The sequence below is a fragment of the Amblyomma americanum genome, chromosome 6, assembly GCF_052857255.1.
Source record: "Amblyomma americanum isolate KBUSLIRL-KWMA chromosome 6, ASM5285725v1, whole genome shotgun sequence".
Lineage (NCBI taxonomy): Eukaryota > Metazoa > Arthropoda > Arachnida > Ixodida > Ixodidae > Amblyomma > Amblyomma americanum.
In genome coordinates, this window is record NC_135502.1 from 116,365,974 (window position 1) to 116,392,311 (window position 26,338).

Sequence of the window (26,338 nt, forward strand, 5' to 3'; positions counted from 1 at the left end):
CAAGCATTCACAGATGTCTTGCTACGTCGGCTCTTGTCAGGGGTATCCGGACAATGATAGCTCTACCGCGAGCCGATCGAGCTGCAGCGTCAGCTTTGTCGTTTCCGAGAATTCCACAGTGTCCTGGTATCCACTGGAAGACGATATCATGACCATCTTCCTGTGTCTGGTGTTGACGATATCTTAATTCAGATACGAGTTGGTCGTGATCGTCATGATGTAAAGCAGAATTAAGACTTTGTTAGCTACTTTTGAGTTCGCAGAACAGAGCCTATTTGTGGGGTGTTTGCGCACCGATTTACTGCACAGCCGAATGAAGAACGGCCAATTCTGATCCGGTGGAGGCTGTCCGATGCGAAGTTATCTGGTTAATACTGGCTTGTCTCAAGTTGAACTTGTAGCTGAAACTGAACCATCTGTATGCACATGAGAGCGGCCACTATATTCGGTATGCAGTAGGTATATTTTCAACTGTTTTATGGCCGGCGTCGATAAGTTGCTTTTTTCGCTATGCCTGGAATTGTAAGCTGCACAGACACCGCAGACACCACAGCAGAAAGGAAGGCCGCGCCGCCGGGGTGAACTGTGGTGGGATGGACGACTGGTGGGCTACTACTACATTTGAAATCGCTGCGTGTGGTCTTTTTGACCGCCACAGATATAATGCGATGCTAGAGAATCCTTGTTAGATGACGTATGCGGGTTCTCAGGGTGTCGAGGTTTATATACGTCGAAAGTGACTTTATTCTTGCGTAATAGCAATGGTAGCAATTATTGATGCACTGCTAGGGAGACCCAAGCATGTGCGAAGTGCCTGACCTTTTAGAGTCGGGAAGGCCACGGCCGGTCTCAAGGGGAGCGCGCGCTTTTCTTAAGGCCTTAGAATGGGATCTGTTTCCGCCTCCCGCCGCACCTAGGTGGGGTCGCCACTGCCACACCGCTCCGCCGCTGCGACCGCCGTTCACTCCGAAGGAGAACGCGCGCTCGCTCCCATTTCGGCCCGCGTCAGTGGTAACTGTCAAGCCTTTATATTTCGCCCTTTACGCTTTACGCAAAAACCGCGTAGTAAGCCCCTTTCGCATGGGCGAAATCTGAAATAACGGATTAACGTTTGCACGCTCACTCCTTGAGCCGGACTGTGTATGGTCGAACGTATGCTTCGAGCACAAACGTCAACAGGTTCTACCCTTATATTTGGCTAAAAAGCAAGGCTTTCAGCTTCTATAGTACGGCTTCCGGCAGGCTATTTAGGAGTGTGTAGAATGATATGCGGCATGTAATACTTGGATGGCGAGTTTCAAAGAGTAAAGGATTCTGCAGAGCAAATATAGCTACTGAAATTTCAAGCGCAGCTGTTTTAAGTTTGCACAACCGCGGCATTAGCAAGAATTCCTGGTGCTACCCAGGAAAACGCGTCATGTCATTCGCGAAAGGAACGGTTATAGACGGAGCCCAACCCTGGCTGCTGGAGCAGAGCACGCGGCACGCACGCGACGTCCAAGATTTCCTCTTGGAAAGGCATTTTGAAGTTTGGCGGTGTCTCACGACCGCCCATCCCACCACACGACAATGCGAAAATTAAGTCATTTGTTTACAGTAACTGCAAGCATGAACTAACTGCCAGCAACGCAAAATGAGGCACTGGGCTCTGTCGTAATAAAATCGGCCTTTACGAGCGAGCAAACTTATCTGGGAGGCGATGGCTACGAGCTTTGCATTATCCTCCTGCATATCTGTAGCCTCGTCCTTGCTTTCGATAAACCTCCCGTGAACATGAACTTTCCTCACGTCATTCAGTAAACAAAGTCGCACCACAAAAAGAAGTTTTCCGCAACTTAACGGAGCTCCACTAAACATCACAGCAATGCGCGTTATACCAGCTGGCTTAGCTTATAATGTAAGGAACAGAAATTGAAGATTTGCAGTACTTACATGTTAGTAAAATTCCCTGAATTTAAGAAAATAGAGGGTATTCGGCATTCAAGTCCATAATCTGATGTCTTTTACAATGATATTTAAACCAAATATTCTAGGAAGTTTCAGGACACGCCGCAGGTTGAATATACGTGGAGAACAAAAACTGGCGCTCTTTATGGTAGCTGAAGTCACTTATTGGACATACATACTTTCTGAAATTGCAATACTCAGTACATTTCAATATCTGTGGCCGCAAGCGCAGCTTGTACTGTTTGGTTCTGTATGTTCTATTAATGTTAGTCAGGCCAGACTGACGACAAGGAAGCTTGCGTCCAACAAGAAAATTGTTTATTGGGGCTAACTCGTGTACTCAAACATAAAGCATGCAGTTCAGCGGCGCAGCGATTAAACAAGTACTCGGTCAACGAAGGTCAGAATGACGGTCGCTCTCGGCCTTGCACAATTTAAAGGTGACCAGGAACTTGAAACATTAGACGCCTAATGCGCTTACGACCATTTTGAATATGAATGGAGACTTCCACGCGGCTACAGACATTCCAGAGGGATCTGGTGGCTTCTTGTTTGACAACAAAAGCAGAAAGGCCGCGTGCCATTGGCTTTGAGCAGATAAAAATTCATTACAATGCTTCTTGACACTTGCTCGCACATTAGTAATTAGCATTCTTTTGAGATATCAATACAGGCCTCTCGTTTAAGGAAGTTGTGACGTATAAAAGGGTGAAAATAAGTTCATTCAGGACTTGCGAAAAGCGATATCGGCGTAATTAAGTACTATATGCACCTACCAGCAATCTTGCAATTTATTTGACAGTTCAACGACTCAAGTATCGTCTCAAGCCACCAGCTACGGCGCTATCGAATTTATGGCTCAAGCGTCGTAGAAATGTTTTCCCCCGATATAGTACATTTTTATGGGACGAGCACAAAACGTTCGTTCTCTGAGTTTTCATTATCTTCCTCTTAGCACTAACTTGTCATTTAATCACGGACCATGATATATAAGAGAGAAAGTGATCACAGTATTTCGTTCTGGATTGAAAACCAGCAATGCTGGACATAGTTTTGAGGAATGGGAGAAATATTCTTCATTTTGAATGTTTTCATCGAGCAAAGTTTGTGACGAAGAATCTGTGCACATGTGGACTTTGTTGCCGATACGCAGCTTAAGCATCTGGATTTTGTTTTCTTTGACTTCGGTGCTGCGCTCACCATGAAGCAGCGGACCACAGCACAAAACCAGTCAAAAGCCACCCGCCGCCGCAGATGCAGGCGGGGAGCGAGCGGTGGGGTGGTCGCGCTTCTAGCGGCGGCGGGCGGCGTAACTCCCGGAGAAAAACTCGCATTGCTTCTGCAGCGAATGCGAAGGCCGTATGAAAGAGCTCGCGCGCCCACCTCGAGACCGGCCGTAGGAAGGCATGCAAATTCGTCTTGCATGTGTTCGAAAGCACTGGTGTACTATACCCCAAGAATTTACAAAAACAGTGTTCTGTACAGCTGCAGCATTGGCTGAGTCGATGAACTCCATGATTTTCAGCCAAGAAATATGAGCATGTGTGACAGAGATTACATCTTTCTTTACAAAGCTGAAATGCGGGCTCCATGATAGATTCCGGTATATGATAATTCCCAAAAAATGATGAGAAGCACGATAAGCAATGGCATGACCGTCGATAGTTGGCTGTTATTGAGCAATACGTTTTCGCCTAAATGCCACTGTAGCGCACTTTTCGGCTGACGCGCTAAGACCTTGATCTCGGATGAGAGATTTGTATTGCAGATATCTGACCTAGGTTAGCGACTATAATAATGTGTAAAATTTGTTAATATGAATGATGAGCTGCAAAAGCAAAATGTCACCAAAGCCGGCGTGGTGCGGTCATGACGTTTTCTGTGCCGTAAGCAGATATTCCAGTTTAATAGAATATCTGGGGAGTAGAAAAACTTAGAGCAAATGAGCTGTAGTCATTTATGTATACTTTAGTTAATTTGAATGCCGAAGCTTGGCATCGATGTCGCGTCCTTTATTATCTCTTTATGTAAAATTTCTGATATTTGGCGAACAGTAGAGTATAGAGCACTGCAGAAAATGAAAAAGGATAGAAAAGTGTTCAACAGAGAAGAGATACCTCCATAATGTTCTGGCAATTTCGGCATTTCTGCTTCATTTTCAGGTTAACGTTGACGCTGTCTTGCCTCATGAATCTGAAGAAGTATCCCTTCGACTCCCAGAGCTGCGCGATCATCATTCCAAGCTGTACGCATTATCTATGCCTTTACTCCAAGATTTATTCCCAGTTTTTACGACTTTGGTTGTCTTGATTCTTATTTTGGTAACAGAAGTAGCTTTTTCTTCTGTCCAGAGCACGGATACGTGAGGCATACGTGTCCTGGGTTTGATTTAATAACCAAGAATATGGCGGCGTCTGTGTAGGGAGGTTGCACGTGTGCGTACGACTGCGTTCACCGGCACCTGCACGAAAATACCTTACATGATTTCCAATAGCATACAATGAACCCACACTACGCCTTCATGGCAGGTGTACCAAAAAAGTGTGCGATAGGCGCCTGAGCTGGGTGGCTTCAGCAACGCTCATTTTTCGCACAGAATTACCTTTGAAGAACAACAAGCAACTAAGGTGTAGCCAATGCAACATTGCTCTGGCGATCACCAGGTCATTTAGGTTGTTCTTCAAGTGGTAAACCGTTATTCGCTACAACCGCAGGTGAGTGTATACCGGCACGTACAACAAGGGTATTTGGCGGCTCTCGTTAACGCCAGTCGTTTTGGGCGCGTCCGCTGGAGAATACAATGGAGACATTTTTTGAACTTACTCGAAAGTGGGTGCGGTCGCGAGCCAATAGCAATTTTGAGGCTTAATGATAATATTTGCGCAAGGGCAACGAACAGACGCGCGGGGTTATTGAGCAGGAGGCCATGTGCAGCTATTCGTTTCATGGTCATGCTTGGTTGAGGGTAGTAGAAGGGCCTAGGTTATCGGGAAGTGGTTAATGCGAGCAGTTAGCTCTACAGTTAGGCATTGTGTCGACTTCAGTATCTGAGCAAAAGTGTTGCGTCTGCTTTGGTATTCTCTTAGTTTTTTTATATGTTTACCGTATCGTTGTCTAAATTTTGTTATAAAGCTAGTACCTCTGTTTATCCATCTGTATTCAGTGCATATCTTTATCAAGAGGCTGTCTGCTACGCGTGATAACTCAAATCAACGTGTACCTCGAAAAAGCGAGACACAGATGAACCTGAACTTTAATTGCACTTTGAGATCAAGCCAAGGCCTAAAACAGAGCGTAACGTTTACGATACCAGTAATGAAGAGATGACGTCATAGGCAGAATGCCTTTTAAAAACGCCAAGCGACCTTCAAAGATGGTGTGAATTTTGGCGCTTGCAGTGCGTTAAACTTCGCTTAGACGCAGAAAACTTATTTCAAAGGATGTACGTCCCACGAACGCTCTAATTTATTTAGGTTGAAAAATTATTGGGGTACTTGTAAGCGCACAAAGGAGGAAAACCGAGACGCAAGCACTGTGCCTAACTGAGAACTTGGGAGACGTCTTATAGAATACGGCTTGCTGTCATAAGTCATGAGAGAAGCGGAGTTGGCGCCAGTGCCGTCGAACAGCCATCGTAAGCAGTTTCATTTCGTCCGAACCAAATGGCTGCACAATTATAGCCCTAGCTCCAATTCCACCGGCAGCTAAATTGCGCTTCGTTTTCCTGCCTCTCATTGGCCATTAAACGTCGCTTCCATCTATCGTATTTCCCTCCGTTGTACCAATAATTCAGTCTCCCTCCTCTTTAAGTACAAGAGACCCGCTGATGGTCACTCGCTAGTAACTCTAATAAGGACGGAATGGGCTCCACGCTGGTATAGAATTTGATAAATCCGAGAGACTTGGAATTTTTTAAAATTAAGCGGCACGGACAACTGTACACTTAATTTCTTTTTACTACAATTGTTGCCGGGAGACCACTGAGTCCTGAGAATGTGTTCTTTCGATCCAGACGGGTATACCACGGATGACATTATTTTCGCCTACAAGCAACACAATGCCGTGATGATTGACAAGAGCGTCGCGCTCAGGGATTACAAGATTACTGGGTTCATACAGGGAAGCTGCACGAGTCGTACGAACACAGGTACGTAGATCAGAATGCTACCAGGAATTGCGAACAGTGCCGAGCCTGTGCCGCTAGGCCTAGTGGTCAATGTGCTTCAGTGGGAAATCAGTATTGTTCTTTCTTGCGCGGATGATGCCAGTGCGTTACTTTTTAATGTTGAAGCCATGTTCCACGTGGTGGTAGAAAATAGAACAGAAAGCAGTTGTGCTGAATTCCTAGCAATATTTTTTTTGTTTCTAGTATGGTTACTTACATTTGCGAATTCATGCTACTTCGCATTTTAAAAAGCGTTCATGCATCGATGTGCCCTAAAATAATTATGCACGCGAGAATAATATGTACTGTGTGGGGTTCGTATGTCGTGCCCGCTGCAATGACTTATTACAGTCGGTGTCAGAAATAAATTGTTAATGGTGATCATACTGTAGCTTTTTGCTTCCATTAAGCTTATTTCGGATGAATAAAAGAATAAAGCCTTTATTGCATGAGATAAGAAAAAATGAAGCCTGAAGTTATTCCTATAATACGGCACAGATATGTTGCTTTTAATCGTTCAAAATTTGGACATCCAGATTTATTGTGAGTGAATCAATTATATCTCAATTACTGTCTTTGCTATCCCTAACTACCATTATTGTCATTACTGAGCACACAAGGGAAGTGAAATGCTAGGCTTGTTATGAGATATATATGGAGGAAGCCAACTGTTACCGAAACAGAGTAGCAACACGGCAATGTTTTTTCTTTTTCTATATAAAATAACAGAAACATTCCCCCAAGGTACATGGTTTCGGTGGCTGTATAAGAAAAAAAAATCATTCCCCTATGCTACCTGGTTTCGGTAACATTTCGCTTCCCTTCATATATTAACGTTTGTTATGTAGAAAAGATGTGCCTGATAGAGCCGCCGCTATGAGAAAATGTGAATTGATAACCACTCAGGTGGACGTTGGTACTTGGTAAAAAGCTCTTCAATACTTTCTTACCCCAGTTAGATTATTGTATAAACAGTATTAACGCTCCTGATATTACCCGTTCTGATTTCCGCCGTCTTTTATAATTTTTTCCTGTGAGTGAGCTTCGGCACGTGTTAAAGCTGTCATCTGTTCACGGTATGAAGTGAAGCGCCAGTAATCCCAATTTTTGGTCTCTTCACTATTTCCTTTTGTCTAGGTTTCATGAGCAGTTAGTACGTAGAGTGCTATTTTAGCGGTCTTTCTAGTCTGTATGTTGAAAAAGGTCATTAGGCCGTTTTCCATGCACCGGTCTTAACTACTTATTTCTCGTCAAACTGCATAACATGATTGCCCACGCTCCTTCACAAAATGTCCTTGCAGGCGACTACTCCTGCCTTCGGGCGGACTTCTGGTTCCGGCGCCTCACGCGTAGCCTCGACGTTCTGGTGTTCATTCCGTGCGCCATGTACGTGGTTCTCTCCTGGATGCCGCTCTGGTTGGACAACACCGGTGCTGCCAAGCGAACGCGCCTAGTCGTTCCCGCACTGGTGCTCGTCGCTATGGGCTCAACCCTGTCCAGGCTCCGGCATTCGGAGTTCCCGCAGACGGCCTACACCAAGGCGGTGGACGTGTGGACAGGGGTCACCCTCGCCTTCGTGCTGGCCGTGTGGATAGACTTGGGACTCGTCGCGCTGCTCGCTGGCCGCAGTCCAAGCGGTGCTGGGAAGGCAGCTGCTCAGGAGACGGCAACAGTCAACGATGAATGCTTCGGAAAAGCGGAGCATCTGGAGTTGCTGGTGAGTGCACTATCGCACGAATGCACCTATGTGGGAGTAAAAAGAGAGTAAGTGGTCCTCTAGCGCACTCCGTTTTGTGAAAGGAAGCGCGCTAGAGGACAACTTACTCTCTTTTTATTCACTTTTGTTCACAGCGTAGAGTGCCACTCTTCTAGCGTATTTGCGGAAAGTAAGTCGGCATGAAATGAACGAGCATTGAAGATTACATATGCTTCAAATTAGGTACCCGGGAAAGTTATGTAGCTGTTGTTTCAGTCTCACTTAGCCCTGATTTATTGGGGAATGACACTGCTGCTGTGGGACGTCAGTGCGTGTGCCAAAATAGGCCGTTTTGTACTGGTGACCTCATCCTGTCGCACAAGGGAATACAGGAATACTCTCCCGCAGGTTCATCTGCTTCATGCAGACGTTGGTGCGTTGCGTCACCACGGGTCCCTGAGCATCCGCAGGGACATCGCCGCAGGGCGATGATGGTGAACAGTGCGCCACCACGCACCCTAGCACCCGCACTTATCCGTGTGGGGCATCGCCGTGTCCGGGGAAAAGGGGATCCCTGGCGGTTGAGCCGATGCCGAGCGTTTGGACCTTTAAGGCCCCTCGGCAGAGGCAACACACCACTTTTGCCGCAGCTTGCTGTAGACGGCACCTCCGGTCTGACCCGACCAGTGGAAATCGGCAGTCACCTTTTCCTGACCTCCCTTCCGTCTTTCACTTTCGTATTTTCTTTCTCACAACTCTCCTGTATTCTATTTACTTCTTGCATTTTCCTTTTTTTTCTGGCGGCTAGCGCTAATCTTGTGTGACCAACCAATCTGAGTTGCGTCATATTTGGTTATAGCTGGGGTGTACAGCTGCCGTGGGCAGTACTTGCTTGCAAGTTCCTGTCCCCTCCTCAAGTTAGGCTCCAAGGTGGGTGTCTCGCACCATTGCCGAAAAATACGCTTAGTTTATGCTAACTCTCTTTTATCAACTGATCACCCTCTTATGAGAGGGCAGACCAATGAAAGTGAAAAGTTTGTGCAGAAAAAAAAGCAAAGCTTCCCTAAATTTCATATAATACATAGGAAAAAACCGAGAAATCCGCCCCAATAATCCCCCCATTCATTGTCGAAAAATGCCTGACAAGTGCCTCCGGCCTAGGCTGCAAGATTACAAATAGAGCTGGTGGAGACATCTCGCTCGAACTTCGAGATAACGTCCAACAATCAAAACTTTCCAACAGCGTGTCCATGGACGACATACCTGTCTCCATCACTGCCCATCGTTCCCTCAACGCAATCCGTGCGGTAATTTGAGAAAATGATTTCCTCCACCTCGCTGAACAAGACATCAGAGAAGGGCTTGCTGAACAAAACGACGTTGATGTTCACAGAATAAAAATATGAAAAGAAATCCAACGAAACATATAGAGTTCACATTTGCCCAAAGTACTCTTCCTGATTGAATTGAAGAGGATTATTTGAAAATAAATGTGAGACCCGACATTCTTAATCCTCGACAATGCTTTAACTACCAGAGGTTCAGCCATGGTTTAGAGAGTTTCTATGGTCACAAAATTTGCACGAAATGCGCTTCGAAAGATCACTCTTCTGATGAATACTAAGGCGCGCCACGCTGCTCAAGCCGTTAAGGAGACCATGCTGCATACCTCAGGTCGTGTCTGTCCTGTAAGAAAGAAAAATAATTATTACACTGAAAACTACTGAAATCTTTTCTTTCAAAGAAGCAAGGATGCGATGCACTGCGGTAAACAAATTTTATTTCAACGCAAAAACACACTTCGCCGATGTGGTGCGTAGGCGCGGCACGTACACCACACCAGGCTTCGGCACCTGCCCAGGCCACTCGCAGTGAGCTCCTCTTCCCACAGGTTGAGGTCTAACTCTATCATGTATGTTCCCTCTGCACGGTCGTCCAGCGTCACTGCAGAGGCGATGGACACGACCCAGGGCAGCCCCGTGCCATCCACATCAGACGGTCGGCAGAGATCTCTAGATCGATAAAAAAGAGACAGGCCCCGAGTCACGTGGTCATAAACTACTTGATCTAGTTTTTAACTACACAGAAGCACAATATTAATACGGCTTTCTTAATTCAGTGCAACTGTAGAGGACTAAATTTACTACGGTAACATAAAAGCTATCCTAGGAGCACACGCTCTAGTCGCGTTATGTCTGCAATAGACAGACTTAGGTAAAAAGGTAATTTTGTCAAGAATTATACTCTTTCCTGTAGCGACCGAGAGCAGGTGAGCAGGCCGTCAGGAGGTGTAGCCATCATAGTAAAAAACGGTGTACCGGCTAGTAAGCTTACACTAAAGACAAGACTTGAGGCTGTAGCAGCCACTCTCCTTGTACATAAAATCATTACTGTGTGCTCTGCATATATTGAGCCACATCTGAAGGTAACACTACATGACATAGAGGTCCTTTTAGAACAGCTACCAGAGTCATAGCTGTTAATTGGAGACTTTAATGCACATTCTTCTTTATGGGGTCGCTAGAGGGCAGCTTATAGAGGTTTTTGTTCAGTGCACTCATGTTTGTCTACTAAACTCGGGTGAACCCACATTCTGTTCCACAGCGTCAAAGAAAATGAGTGTTTTACTTTTTCCTTTTAATTCACTGTCTGTTTCTAGCGATTTTAACTGGAGCGTTTTAGACGATCCATCTGGAAGTGATCATCTCCCTATAATAAGTATTTGATCCTCGCCAACTGGTATTTCCACAAAACCACGGCATTAGAAACTACATTTACCTGAATGGGCATTTTTTACAAAAAAGCCAGTTAAGAGGATATACTTTTATAAAACTATAGCATAGATTGGATTATTGGAAGGTTCGCAACATGCATTCTTTCTGCTGCACATGTATCAATCCCAAAATCCAAAGGAGTGGTGCGCCAGAACCACGAGGTGTGGTACTCACGAGAATTTAAGGAGGCAAGGAAACAACAGAACAAAGCCTGGGGAGTCTTTCGAGATATCCAACACAAAAGAACTTAATTTCTTTTTTTTCAAAAAGACGAGAGCACCAGCGCGGACTATTTGGCGCATGGCCGAGAAAACATCATGGCAAGCTTATGTCTCCTCCATAAACAGCTATACCACATAAAAAAATGTGGAAGCAGGTGAGAAAATTAAAAGGCAGTTTCTCATTATTCGCAGTTCCTTTTTAATGACACCTGGCACGCAAACAAGCGTGAAGGAACCGGCAGACATTTTGGGCGAAGAATTCGCTGCAGTCTCTAGTTCGTCACATTCCACCCAGTCAATTCTAAAATACAGATATATAGCCGAGAAACAGAGTCCCAACAAGTGGAGGGGCTAACGAATACTACAATGGATTAATTATCATCCAGGAAATCACTAGAGTGCTGTCTGCCGGCAAAAAAACTGCTCCAGGACCTGAACAAATAGACTACGAAATGCTGGTCAATCTTTCCCAGCCTGCCGTAGAGGTACTTTTAAGATTCCTTAATGAAGTATGGGTATCGGGGAAAATACCCGAAACCTGGAAGAAAGCTAATTTTGTACCATTTCTTAAACACGGGAAGCCAGCAACATGTCCTATCAGTTATAGACCCATGGCCGTTAAGAGTTGCCTAGCCAAATCCTTTGAAAGTCTCCTAAATACTGGACTAACTTTTGTCCTTAAATCTTTTGAAATTCCTGACAGCCACCAGTGCGGTTTTCAAAAGAGATGCTCCACTACAGATCACCTAGTTTGAATGAAAATACTGTCCGAGAAGCTTTTCTTTATAAACAACACTGTCTTGCTGTGTTTTTTTTTTATTTCGAGAGGGCGTACGACACGGCCTGTAGGTTCGGGCATCTTCATCACCTTGCCAAGCTTGGCATACGAGGCAGAATGTTGAATATCTTAAAAGACTTCTTAGCCAACCATTCATTTCATGTTAGCCTATGTACAACCCTTTCGAAGAATTTCATCCAGGAAAATGGAGTACCTGAGGAATGTACTTTGCTTAAGCACAACTCTCTTTGTTGTAAAAATCAACTTTCTTAGAGAAATAATCCCCAGGTCCATTATGTACTAAGTCTATGTAGACGACCTTTAACTAGATTGCACATCCTGTAATGTATCAACAAGTGAAAGACAAATACAACAAAAAGTAAATAGACTGGCAACATGGGCAAACAGAAATGGTTTCTAGTTTTTTCCACTGAAATCGGTGGCAATTGTTTTTTCACTCAAACGAGACACACACAGATCCCACCCTAGACCTGAACGAAATAGAGTTACCCCTGAAAATTAACATAAATTTCTAGGTATAACATTTGACTGAAAGCTCGCTTTCATGCCTCAAATGAACGCGTTGAAAAATAGAGCTTCTCGATCCCTGAACATACTCAAAGTAATTTCCTGGAAACACTGGGGTTCCGAAAGGACATGTCATCTACGAATTTATCGCTCTGTAATACGCTCTACCTTAGATTATGGATGTACAAATTATGTCTCAGCGAGACAATTGTATCTTAAACGACTGGTTCCGGTACATAATTTTGGCTGACCTCTTTCAAATGGTGCACGCAGGACGTCGCCCGTGAACAGTCTGTATATAGAAACGAACGAACCATTACTTACAGACACAAGAACAATGTTCACGTGTTCATACATTCTAAAATTTCGTTCACTACCTAAACACATCTGTCACCAAATAGTCACAAGTTGCCCATCCAGAATACTGTTTAACAACAAACCGCAAAGTATAAGGCCACTGCTGCTGCATTTTGAAGAGATGTGCCAAAATCTCGGCGTACTAGACACATTACCTGCCATTGCTAGAAAACGAAATCCACTGCCGCCATGGTACAATTTCTCTGAAATCTCTGATGTCACTCTTACACTGTTTCGCAAAAAGCAAACTGCACAACTTATACTAAAAGAATTTCTTGCACTCGAAGAAAGATGCAGTACTTGCACAGCTTTTTATGCAGATGGCTCAAAAACAGATGTTTACGTTGGAAGGGCAGTGGTACAAGGGTATTGCAATCAAATATTAAGGCTTCTACAAAGTGTGTCAATCTGCACTGCCGAATATTACGCCGTCTGTATACCCATTGAACCCATTTAACGGACTACCTCACAAACAGTATTATTTACACAGACTTCCTAAGTTTACTTATGATCTCCCCTCTAGATATGCAGTCATTACTATACTTGGTGATATACACAACATTATAATAGGCACACCTAAAGGACAAAAGCATAAAATTTCGCTGGGTCCCCAGTCATGTCGGAATAAAAGAGAACGAGAGGGCAGACTTCCGCTTTGCTCAAGCTCATGACAAGCATATCAAAAAACTAAATATGCCGTTTAAAGATTGCATTAAGTTGTTTCATAGTAATGTAAGAGTAAAATGCCTGTTCAGATGAAAAAACGAAGGAGATAACAAACTACACAATGTAAAACCAGTTAAATGTTAATGAAAGTCCTGCACCTACAAGAAACGTTTTAAGGAAATGATTATTTGCCGTGTTCGTATATTACACACGCACCTCACACACAATTTCCTACTGACGAAACAAGACCAACCTCTTTGCGAAGAATGCGGAGATGAAGGTACGACTAATCACATTTTCGTCTCTTGTACGAAACTGGATAAATTAAGGAAAAAGTATTTTACTCAGTTTTAAAACGAACATATTCCTTCTCATCCTACACTGCTTTTAGGAACTGAGGCAATTGTTTATGTATCATTTGTCTTTACCTTTCTTAAAGAAACGATATTTCTCAAGAGACTAAATATTTTACCCGCTGGTCTGTATGAATTCTAATACACCTCAGCCACTTTATCAAGCCTGAGAAGAAGGGTGAGGTTTTATTTCGATTGTTGGGTTCCTCAGCAACCTTGCCCAGCCAAGCATAGCATAGGTAAAGCTGTTACTAGTAGCTATTTCTAAAATTTGCGTATTGGTTCCAAAGGTAATATTAACATTTGAGGGACTCTTTACAACTTTCCAATTCTATAATATTCAACAAAGAACTTTTCCTACGCCTCGTGCTTGGAACATGATGGCCTCACTTGCCTATATGTCGTAAACCCCAACACAACAGCAGGAATACTATTTATTGATCCATTGGCGACGGCAAAACAAAATATCTGGGTGCTGGATGGCTTTCTTGGCGAGCGTACTCTGTTTTCAGTGGTGCGCCCTCCACCTAACTTCGCTGCCGTGTCTGTATCGTAAACGCAATCTTCTCTCTAAATGCGACTACTATCTCAAGCACAAACTCAGGAGAAAAGTAAAACAAGCAAGCATTCCCACCGATATCGCACAAATTTGACTCCGTAATTGGGGTTGATTTACACGAGCCACTCCATCGTCTCTAAACAGCAAAGTACCGATTAATTTTTCAACAGACCACAGTGTATGGAGTTGAGCTGATTCTCAGTTGAACTCAGATGGCTCCTTACGTCAAATATTCCAAGAAATAGTAACCACAGCATCAGGGTCAACAGGGAGTCAGGTGGAGGGATGAAGTTAGAAAGGTTTTACATGGAAGGGCAGCTGCAGTTTGCGCCGGACGGGGTTATTTGGAGACCAATAGGAGAGGCCATTGTCTTGCGGTGGGCGTACCTAAGGCTGACGTTGAGAATAAGTGCTGAATTGAGACAATAACGCAAACTCATATAACAAAATATGCTTGGAATGCTACGTAGAAACGCAATCCGGCGATAATTTCGAGCGTTGCGGCGTTCTAACGCTTCAGAGGAGAATAAAAAAACAGACGTATTGCAGTCATTACTTGTATTTACGGTCCTTCCTGCAGCACTGTTTCTAGTTTATGTTTATAATTCCGCATGTTACTTGCCCTGACCCGTGATCACATTTTGTTCTCACCCCCTTAAAGTGTCATAAAGGGCCCTTAAGTCCTTATTATCAATATAGATTAAAATAATGATGGTATAAAAACACTCATTGATGCTGAGCAATTATCGTGTTATATAGTAAAAGACGCCCGTTTCCCATGCTAGAGTGGAGAAATTAGTGATCATTTTCTTCGTTTATTTTAACGTAGTCCTAATGTAAACGATGCCAGAGTTTGCCCAAATTGTTTAGGTTTTCGCTACTCTGAAAATAGCGCGAAAGCACGAGAGGAGGAGAGCCAGACACGTGACAAGACAAGCGCTACATTCGCTACAAGTGCTATAAGGCGCTTGTGTTGTCCTCGTCCTATCGTGCCTCCACGCTAATTTAAGGCGGACGCCTTTAATGGCTCATACTCGCGGTGTCCGTCCGTCCGTGACACTCTTCAACTCCATATGGAAAAAAATCTTTGTGCACGATGAGGTTCCAACCACCATCCTTCCTTTCCGCAGCTGAGCGTGCTAACAACTACGCTACTTCCTGCCAACGCACATGCAGTTCTTCTTGTCTAGGACGCTGAAGATTTTGCAGGAAGGCGTCCAATCATATGGATGCCTCCCAAATGCCGTCGAGTGTGGGCAGCATTTAACATTCACATAGAATTGTGTACTTAATTCACATCTTAACCACACATTAGTGACACAAGCATCAACACCGGGCTAAAGGCTTTCGCCTCACCGCACTTTAGGTCAACAAAGTGGCTCTGAATTTTTTTATTTTCCGAGTAACAATGAATTACTAACATGTGCAAACCTATTAACTTTAGCGTTTCATCAAATTTCGTTCCCTTTCCAAGCTGCTGAAACGTGATTAGAGTAGATCTGTGGGAATCAGGCTACATTGTCGCCGAAAAATAGTTTGAGATTTAATCAGTAGCTGAATAGAAAGAGGTATTCTTTATTCGGGGCACACTTCGAAAGAAACAGGAAGGTTGAATCAGCGGCCTTGAATTTTCATAATGAAAAGCTATAAACGCACATAATGAGGATGAAAAGGAGCGTTTGAGTGAAATTGAAAATTTTATTTTTAAATATGCGGAAGTATCTGTCCCCATATCTTGTGAGTCTGCGTACGCGTGGGGAAGTAATCACGAAGTGCTAAAAACTGCCTTTACCGCTTTGTTTTCCCACTACGGCTTTTCTCAGTATCTATTGAGTGCTTTTCGTTCTGTGTACAGTGCCGTAGAACTGAAGTAGTTACGAGTGAATGGATAATTTTTGAGCGTTCTTTCGTTCATGATTTAGGTGTTCTGAGGAGTCTGTAACCATAGTGGAGACGTCATGATATTCAGGAGATGCCTGAAAAGCTAGTATTTTTTAGCATACAGCAATCACGTTTCAGTGCAGAGAGCCTTCCGGAGGATGCGTGCTAGGTGAGCACGCGTGGTAGAGGAGAGTGCTGATAGAGTTTGTGCGGTTTTAGTGAAAGGAAAAAACCCAGCTTTTGGAAAGCACAGCGTAGGGAGAAGGCGGAAGGACATTTTTTCCATACAAATCAAGTGAGTGATGCTTTACGAGGCCCGAACAAGGTAGCAAAACTATTATTTATTTGTTTAAAGTACCCTAAAGGCCCAACAGGGCATTCCCGTCGCTAGGGCAAGCGCAGTTGATGCGCCCAAGGCGGCTTCGTTTTCTGTGCGGTAAAGAACGTATACTCCTTTTCATACATCAGGTGAAACGCTGTCAAATCTAGCGCTGTTGTTTGCGCTGCCTACATCCGCGATCAAAAAGTAGTGCTTTCCTTGTCGTGAGCGACAGATAATAAACTTTTGGCCTGCATGTCTATCTACGTGATACATTTGTCACGAGCTTGAATAAATGTGCTCTTACTACTGCAGACACGCTGTCGCCTTCTCGTCTGCCAGACACTCGACCACAAACCAAACATGAAGTAACACCTCTCACATTATTTTTTTATGCTTACTACTTCCGTACCTTTCACAGCGTAGTACCTTATGTATGAAACGAAGTGTAGGTGACGCGGCTGATGCAGCTCATTCGCCCCTGGCACGGGGGGTGTGCCGTGGCTGTTATCTCGTTATCATCTACTTCCAATCGGAAATCTAAGGTAGCCTCCAATATTAGTGGTGTTGCTTTTTTCAGTCAGCAATCGTTTTTATTTTATCTATTTATTTATTTATTAGTTACCTGCATCGCCCCGCAGGGCATTACGGCAGGGGCGTACAGACTTCATTTATAGGTATAAAGCAATTATTGCAGTGCATGGAAAAATGCTTCGTTAGATGTAACACATACAATGCTCGATGGCAAACCGTTCCAGTCCCGAACAGTTCTAACAAAAAAAGAATAACGCAAGACGTCACCCTTGCAAGAAAATTCTCTGACCTTCAAGCAGTGGTCCAGTTGCTTTGATATATAATGAGGTGCCTGGATATATTGTTCGCGGTTTATGCCAGTTTATGAATAATAAATCTCATGGAAAAATTTCAATCTGATGTACCTTCTACGGTCCTTCAACTCTTGCCAGTTGAGTTTTCGTTTGCTTTCCGTCATACTAATTTGCCAATTATAATTACCAAGAACAAATCTAACTGCCCTATTCTGAACTTTCTCTAATTTTCGTACACACTCAGATGTGTGTGGGTCCCAGCAAACACATACATATTCAAGTATGGAGCGTACATAACTGAAATACAGCTGTGTTTTTAAGTTACTTGGTAAATGGCTAAAATTCCGCCGTAGAAAACCCAAACGTGACGCTGCCTTATTCGCTGCCTTATGATACCTTTTGTTCTGTCTAGAAAATATACTCTGCCGCATCTTCGCGCTACCTATTCAAGGCCAAGTTTGTTTCCTCGTGAGTGTGACGCAACGGAATGTAATGCCGTAAACATACTATTTTACGAGAAGGCAATGCAACATGGTCAAAAAAGTTTCCGTAATCTACAGCTTCCGAGCTTTTGTCGGTGTGTACTCTGCCTGATGGTACCGCTTCGTCAATTCGATCAGCTGCTTCTGTTACATTTGCCTTTGTGAATAGGTAGTCAGCGTCGCCCGTGTAAAGGATGCAACGCTGGTTGCGGTATGTTCGGCACAGGGCCTTAGCCCTTGCTTCGCGCCTGCAGGCGTGTTGTACGGGATGAGAATTCCGAAGTACGAGTGCAACTGAAATGCATGCTCTGGTTTTGTTGGTGTGGTGTTTAGCTCGCTTGAGGAAAGTTATGACACTGGGTGTCTTATTTGTTAGAGGGCATGCCTTCATGTCGGGGTGCGTTTGAGTCGTTCTAGCTAGCCGCCGCGGTGGCTGCTGACCTGAAAGACGCGTGTGACCCGAAAGACGTGGCCGCCGCGGTCGAATTTTGATGGAGGCAAAATATTAGAGCCCGTGTACTGTACGATGTCAGCGCACGTTAAAGAACCCCAGGTGGTTGATGTTTCTGGAGCCCTTCACTAAGACGTCTCTCATAGCCTGAGTCGCTTTGGGACATTAAACCCCTACAGCCACAAACCAGTCGTTCTAGCTGATTGACTTCCTGGCCTTCAATTAATTTAGTTGTGGTGTTATGTAGGCCTCTTTGTATTTGTTCTTTGGCTGAGGCACATATAGAGATCCTTGTCACCATTTCCACTGCTGCGCGCATTAAGGTGCCCATCTGCTTTGTCTCTGCCTTGGTACATAAGTGGCTGATATAATGCGGAATATGTGGTGCGGTTTATGATGAGAGCCTGTATGATACCTTAAAGTTCAGCTCTTTTTGGGGCCCTGGGGGCTGCTGATAACCCGTACGATCAGGTGAATGATCTGAGTGAATTGCTCCGTAAGTAGCATGTGCTCTAGCATGCTGCCTTCATATTCTTTCGTATGTGCTGACAGGTAATCGTACTCTGCTTACCCTTTTAACGATTTAGCCCCCAAATTTTAACATGATGTCGTCTGGCGAGTTGGTTTTTTCCGGCATTTTCTGGCGATGAATAGTTACTACTTATAATATGCACACTGATCCTCCTTCTCGCGCATAACTGTTGAGTGGCGGTCACTGCTTCTTGCAGCGGGTTCTCTATTTCTCAATCGAAGCTGCTGGCGGCCCAGATCGTAATATCGCCATGAGCGTAATATCACCATGGCTCCCACTATGGCTCCTGTTAAGGGGGGGGGGGGGGGTAGGTGAGGAGGGAGGGGAGGGGGCAGTTGGCTTAGTGCTATGCTAAACAGCAAGGGGGAGAGAATCAACCCTTCTGTTGTGCCATTCCTTCAATGAAATGGGGTCTAATCGAAATTTTCCTACTCTTATCATGGCTGTGCATTCTTCAATAAAAAGCTTGGTTATAGTTGCCAGTTGGTTGGCCCCACTTGTTTGCCTCTAGCTTGTGGGCTTTAACGAGCTCCGTGTTTCTAGAGGCCGAATATCTCTGAAGTTTTTGGCCCTACACCAAGACAGCTTTTGTTTATTAAATTTAAATATGTTTTAAGCCGCGCGTGTATCTAGCCAAACGTGCATCATAAGAAATTTTTGCATGTTCCTGAACACGGAGAAACACAAAGCACAAATAACGGAGAAAAGTTGCAGAGGAAGAACTGTGGACCCTACGGCTGCATTATTTTTTGTGCGTGTTCATGGGATCTTGAGGCTTGTGTGCGATTTCCTTAAGCGCTGACAAACTGAATTTGTGTTCACGTGTTTAGAGAATGAAATGCAGAGAGCGTCTCCAGTCTGCAGGCACCCCAGGTGGTTTTAGTGTATAAATCGCGCGCTTTTCAAAATTTGCCCCCATAAGGGTATTATACGCCCTAAAGTTATTACGTAGTAGTGTTAATGGATCTTTTCAGCCGCCTCGGCTTCGTTTTGCATATCACTTCGCAGCCATGGACACTGATGTTTATTTTCCTGTTTTTTTTAATCTATTTTTAAAGTTATTTTGTTCTTTTCATTTCTTTTTATTCTTCATTTTATTTTTAACTTTTTTTCTCGTAACCACGAACACACAAGGTCTTCCTTTAATGAAATCGATCAAATTTCCCTCGATGACCTAAGTGTAGCGTTCCTCCCATCCCACCCTAATTTTATTTTCACTCCATTTAACTTTCTTTACAACCTTACATCTCATAATTCTCTTTTAAGACATTTTGCGACCTTGTAGCCGTAGTCTTTCTGCTGTCGTGATGAATTTCAATACCATGTGACGTCAGTTTCGTTCTCAAATCGCAAGGATTGCCGCCGAACAGAATTTCCTTCTCAAATTTCGGGGCCTGCCACAGACCGCGTACTCTAACGCTATCGTGTTAAAGTACTCGCAGTACACAAAGTGTGAGGATTTTTCTTGCTAGATTTTCTCGCGCCTTCTCTGCTACAGCAATGTCCTGCCTCAGAGATGTAACCAGGATCCACAGCGACGCACACACACTGACACGTAACTTGACTGTTCACAATGTGGTTTTATAGGTCATGCTGTGCCATACATTTTGCTGTCCTTCTTATCTTGCTCCTTCCCCTTCATCTTAAAAGGTGTGAACTGCTTTAAGTGGCAAACGGAAGCGTTTCGCATGACAAGCTAACACCCGTGTTGCTTCTCGGTTATGTTTATGTGTGCAGGAGATGGACACGAAGGATAACGCATCGAACGGGCCACTGCGGAACACGGGTCAAGGAAACTGGAAAACCACCGTCCAGAATTGGCTGAGTTCACCGCGCACAACGGCCGACAAGCTTGACCTTGTATCGCGCATTCTATTTCCAGCCGCGTTTTTCCTCTTCGTGGTGATCTACATCCGCACCTACGTAGTCGAACTGGATGTTCCGGAGGACTAGCTCTTGCGTTTTCTACAACTGCCGCGTACAGACTGTATCCTGGGGCGAAGGTTCAGCACTCCGCCGTGTAGTAGCACTCGCAGGGCGTTTGGCAGCTGTAGGCTGTCAAACTATAACTTCGCACTAACTTTACAACTATATATGCATGCTATTGCGAGATGTATATCTAGGAACTGAGATCATTTGGTGTTTTAATAAATGTGTTGTTAGCCTGAAATCATTCGTGTAAAGAGACATGCTCACAATGACGTAAAAAATCAAATAGCCCACTACCTTTTTTCAGGCGCGAAAATGTACGGTAAGGCTTCCAAACAGAAGAGCGTGAAATGGAACGGTAGGAAAGTGCTGTTTGGTCTGACTTCGCGAACTTTTTTTCACCATGAAATTTTTTTACGCCGTGAATTGCACGGAGGCCTACCACGGCCAGGTTGAAGAGCTGGGGGTACTATTACTCATGTTACTTTTGGATGATCAAGAACTTGTTGATTTTTTAAGTATAAAGTTTCTTACGGAAGCCAGTATTTTAAACAATCTATAAGTACATCCTTTAAAAAATTCAGGGTGGCACTTTGTGACCTAAACTGTGGTAAAGAGAAAGCCTTTAGCGCGGTGTTCCTACTTTGTCGCTGATGTGTGGTGAAGATGTTGATTCAAGGCGCCACCCAATGACGTCACACGCATGCTCAGTAGGCTGAAGCGCAGGTGCATTGTCTCTGGTGCCTTGCGCATGCGCAGTGCATTACCGTGTACTGAGTTCCAATTACGACATTCTACAACAACCACTAGTATTATAATTTACTAATTCACGAATTGCCAATTAACTAATCACTGACTTACTCATTAAGTAACTGCTATTCAACTAATTACTTTTACCTTAGAACACCTAGTGCACTATATATATATATATATATATATATATATATATATATATATATATATATATATATATATATATGTTGTTCGCGTCTTTCTGCCGGTCCACGTGAGGGCACAGTTTGGAAGCAATGCCACATTCCATACTCCGGACGACCGGATGAGAGGCCTTTGGTCACAGCTCACAGTCGCCAGGAGCCGTTCCTAATCCTCTTCTCAGGACGACAGCACCTTTGGGTCAAGCATAGTTCGATGGCGCCTGCCGGGCTCGTCTGTTCCCGCTGTCGGGCCTCCGATCACAACACTGGGTGCCTTTATTTTGATTATGCGCGAAAATAGCGCGACGATTCAATACGCGTGCATATCAAAAAGAAAAATGAAATCATGAAAACACTTTGATATATATGAATGAGATCTGTGTGTTCGGAGCACAGATGGTTGGTGAAAATCGCCCGGAGCTTCGGCGAGAATACTGAAGCGAAAATGAGTGAACAATTGCGCTGAGGTCTTCATACTCGCAGCTCGTTAACTTCCGAGAATAGAATAAATTTTCTCAAATATTCGCCATAAAGTTCTGCTTAAGTATTTATATAGATGCGCACAAACTGCCGCTGTTGTTAAAAAAGGCAGGCGTGTTTTTGCATAAACGCTTTGAATTGGGCGCCATTTTACGCAGAATTATATGAAGGTTGACATCGTTCCAAGGTTTCCAAATGCTCTCAAGATTAATTGGCTCATGTATGACGAAAGGAATTCTGACGTCTCGAGCTCAGGTAATTTTCTTCCCCTACTGCATTTGGCGGCATACAAAATGGCTAAAGAGCACTCGTAACTGACAAAGCAGTTCTCACTTAAAGTGCGAAAGCACTCATACGCTCACCAATAGCTACCATGGAGCTTGTCTTGACCTCTCCTGTGCTGTTGCCTAGCAACAGCAACTCCATGTTAAGATAAAATTAAGTCAATTAAATATTCACGACTTACTGCTGAATCCACGGCGGCGAGAGAAGATCAACTTCGCTGGCCGCTGCGCGTGAGGAGGATGCTATTGCCGCAGCGGAACAAGCCTCGTGCTAAACTTCGACACGCTCTCTGTCTGGCTGTGCATTGCATGTCGTCGTCTTCATCGCTTCATCAACTTCCATCTGCGGCGCGGATAGATCATATCAACTTAACCTCGATCGGAGCCTAACCTGAGTCTAATATCGTCACCAGACGTGCCGACGACCCATCAAAGCAAAACCATGAGCCAACTAGGCTAAACACATGCTTCCACACGTCAACTCCCAGGTCGTTTGAATTTTACTATTGCAACAAGGAAGCACTCATGCGCCCACTAATAGCCTTCTGCTTCACATATACCACGCATTGCTTCACATGTACAACTCGAAAAGCTCTCCTCTCAATTTGTCTTTCAGTATTTTGTTTCAGTGCTCCTCTTCGAGAAGGCACATACCCAGCAATTCTCGACAAATGATTTTTTGTCATAGAAACAGTATATGAATGGGACTTTTTCATTAAATGTAAGATTTCAGTACAAGAATCAATATATCCGCAGATCACCTGACCAGTGTCCGGCACTTTTTTCTTTTAAGGTGTTTGCTGTCTTCAAAAGCGCCCCCCTTTGTTTTGTCTACCAGTCTTTAACTGTTCGATGCGATCGATGGAAACATTATAAAAGAAAGATGTTGCTATATATTACAAGAATGGAGCATTACCTTCAATATTTCTGAAAAAGCATCTTACAATTTTCTCATTTTCAAACTTGTTCTCATAAATGCTGGACAGGAGCTCCTTAAGTAGTCTGCTAAGTTTCTAAATAATTGCATGATACGGTGTTTTGTTTATTATTTTTGTTTTACGAATAGTAACATTCATGTGTTCCAGCGAAGTTTCATGATTTTGTTGCATGCTCCCATTTTCTCGGTTCATCAGTATTTGGCAGTTGCTCGCTGCACGAAATCTGCTGGCACTGCTTTCTGCTCGCTTTGCGTTGATGCTGCTAATTATAAAGCTGTTCTTCGCGCATAGTGCTGTTTTTTTTACATTCAGTGATGGCTGCCTAAAGCCAAAGGCTCTGGAACAAGAAAAAGAAAGTCAGGAAAGGCGCTCCGTTGGAGAATATTGATTAGGAGTGAACTTGACGACGCGGGAATAAACGACATTACGCGCTCTATTCCTTCCAATGGTTTTTTTATGGAAAGAGAAACTTACAGGAACATCAAAAAGAAGCATACAGAAAACATATCAGGAAACAACACAGGGTAACGGGGCTATGACAGAGTTCGAATCTCCGAACCGGGCCTTTTTATTCAGTAAGAGCGCGAGTGAACGCTTGCTTACAGAATTCGTACACGGGCAGATGCACAATGCTGTTCTGTGCTTTTGCGCATGGCGAAACTTTTCTTTTGTCGAAGATCAGCCGGCATTCATTGAAAATGGGAGAGTGATCACAAGAGTAAGAAAGAATTGTAGCGAGAGCTACACTGTGCTACCAGTCGAGCATTTCGCGGTGCATGCGAGATGCTAGTTGTGCTCATGCGCCGTTACCATGGCAACCGGAGAGTGGCAAGGTGCGGCGTACGCTTCGCCGTCGCCGCGCCGCGCGCCCGCTCCACCGTCGGAGCCCAGCGTGACGCCACGCAGATGAGCAGTTGTGAGCATGCGCCGATACCATGGTAACCAGAAAGACACCACAGCTGCGCCGCGTTCTTCGTCAGTGCCTCGCCGCAGGCCGCTCTATCACCGAACCGCGCGTCGCATGCACAGCATTGCGTATAAAAGGCGGAGATGTAGTGGGCGTTTGCATCATGTTTGACGTGTGTACAGAGGAGAGTCCAGTCGCTGCTAAACGGCGGTATAGACAAAAGAATATTAGGTTTTCCGATCCTTCTGTTGTCGCCTGGAATTTGGCTACCCAAAAAAGAATGAGCGTCATAAGGCAAACAGAGCAGCGGAGACGCCCGAATAGAGAGAGGAAGGCCTTGCCAAACGCAAATGCCAGACTGCCAAGCGCAATAGACGGCGCATAGCCGCCGAGATGGAGCCTATGGAAGGCGTCAGTTAACGGGAACCAACATAAGAGGAACTGAAGGCCCGTCATGTGACTGATCACACTATTCGAGTTTTCGAAAAACAGCCTCTGCCAGGTAAAGGTACCTTTCGCTACGTATATCCTGGCATAGCCGAGCTACGCCACTGCCAATTTTTCTTCGCTCACTGAGGTGAGCATTCAAGCAGCGCACCATGTGGCCTATCTGCGAATGTCAACACCTCAAGAGAGTAATATAAACAAAATCGGAATGACCAAACGCAAACTTCACTTGGGCTTCTATTCTGGAAGTGTGGGTGACGGAGTCCGCGTTTTCCGACTTCCTTTGAGTCACATGGCATAGCCTGCAGAGTGGGAAGAAATCGAGACAGAACCTTGACTACGTTTTTTTTTGACGAGGCTTAAGTCCTCTTAAAACGCCGCACGAATACAACAGGGAATTTCTTCGTTTTGTCATCCATTCCCGCGGCGGTGGAAGAGGCACTGTCATCTGTCCATCTAAGTAGCTTTCCAGATGACTGGGAGAAAACGACGTTTGGCGAGCCTGCGGCTGCCTGTCTTGATAATCGTGCCTCAAGGTTTTCGCTCAGAGCATGAATATAGGATTTTGCAAGGCTGAACCGGCGAGACGGTTGGAGTACATCGTTATTTATGAGCTTGAAATGCCCGGAACTGAAGTTTAGAAGGTGTCTGTCTTTCAGGTAGCATACATGTGCCCTCGTTAGCCTGTGCACGTAATCTTTTCCCCGCAAATCTCACTCAGGCGGAGGAGGTCTCCCTGAGATGCCTGCGGGTCGGAGTGGCCCGGCGGTTCAGTACTAATTGAGCAGCGAAAGTTTACCAACTCCTGACAAGTCACCCCCCTGTGCAGGGCCTGGCACTGATGCCACGGTGCAGCACCTACTGTGGACAGGCCAAAAAACATCGTTCTTGCGAGCACCGATTCTTCTGACAACATGAATGCCTCGACAGTGTGGCTCCAACTTCTGTTTGCGGTAGACGGACATTGCTACACTCGTGGTATCTGTCTTTACATTGATCACATGGGACTGCAAGCTGGTTGAAGACTTTCTAATGTCTCTTACTGTGTCTCAACTTTCCATGCACTGTGGAAGACTGCGCGATGGTCGGCAGTTACCTCCACCAGAAGAGGCCTTCTCTTAACTTTAGGCTATTGGCAAAGTTGACGGTGAAGACGACATCGACTATAAGAAACAGAGCAGTTTCCTAGACTTTCCGTGCGACTCGTTGAAACGTTTCAGGTGAGGAAAAAATTCCAAATGTCATTCCCTGCAGCAGCATGAGCCCCGTCAGCTTGTTCAACGGATTCTCCTGATCTTTCCTGTCCACTCCGACTGCCAATAGCAGTTCTTTAGATCCTTGCCGTCATAAATTTCCGGAGTATCGTCTTGATCAATTTCTCACAATGCTCAATCGTCAGTAATCGAATAGGAGCTCTAGGTGGTCTATCCTTTATACTAAGTAAAATATCCAAGGCTTCATACTGGTCTCGATGGCGCTTACGGGTAGAATTTCTTCCGCTGGGGAAGGGATGGCTTTACAATTGCTCATCTAAATTCCGCGAGTTTCTTTGGACAAAAGGCCTTCTGCCTTCTCAGTTATAATCTCTGCTTAATGACGGTCCTTTTCAGTGTTGTGTCGACAATCTAAAGCATTTACGGCCTGCAGCATTGTACAATAAAATAAATACAGCCCGAAAGAGGCTTTGTGACCATTCTACTGTTCTCGAATGACAAAACTGAGCTTATGTAGATGGTAGATTTCTGGCCTTGAGCTCATTCGAAACGTTGCGCCCCGAGGAGGTGAATTGAATTCAGAGAATAAAAATGTGATGGAGTAAAGATGTTTTCGTTCCTTTGACATAGCCTTGGTATTCATGAATAAAGTTAATCAGAGGCACATA

General features: G+C 44.5%; 1 protein-coding gene across 1 annotated transcript in view; it reads left to right on the forward strand.

Annotated features, from left to right (window-relative positions):
- LOC144094949 (glutamate-gated chloride channel-like) overlaps nucleotides 1-20,703 on the forward strand; it is a 44,557-nt gene extending 23,854 nt beyond the window's left edge. The window contains exons 6-9 of the mRNA XM_077628816.1: nucleotides 4,110-4,192; nucleotides 5,960-6,094; nucleotides 7,414-7,829; nucleotides 20,274-20,703. Coding sequence (XP_077484942.1) covers nucleotides 4,110-4,192; nucleotides 5,960-6,094; nucleotides 7,414-7,829; nucleotides 20,274-20,489 — 850 coding nt within the window. The 3' untranslated portion in view covers nucleotides 20,490-20,703. The remainder of the gene's footprint in view (nucleotides 1-4,109; nucleotides 4,193-5,959; nucleotides 6,095-7,413; nucleotides 7,830-20,273) is intronic.
- Nucleotides 20,704-26,338: the final 5,635 nt, after the last annotated feature.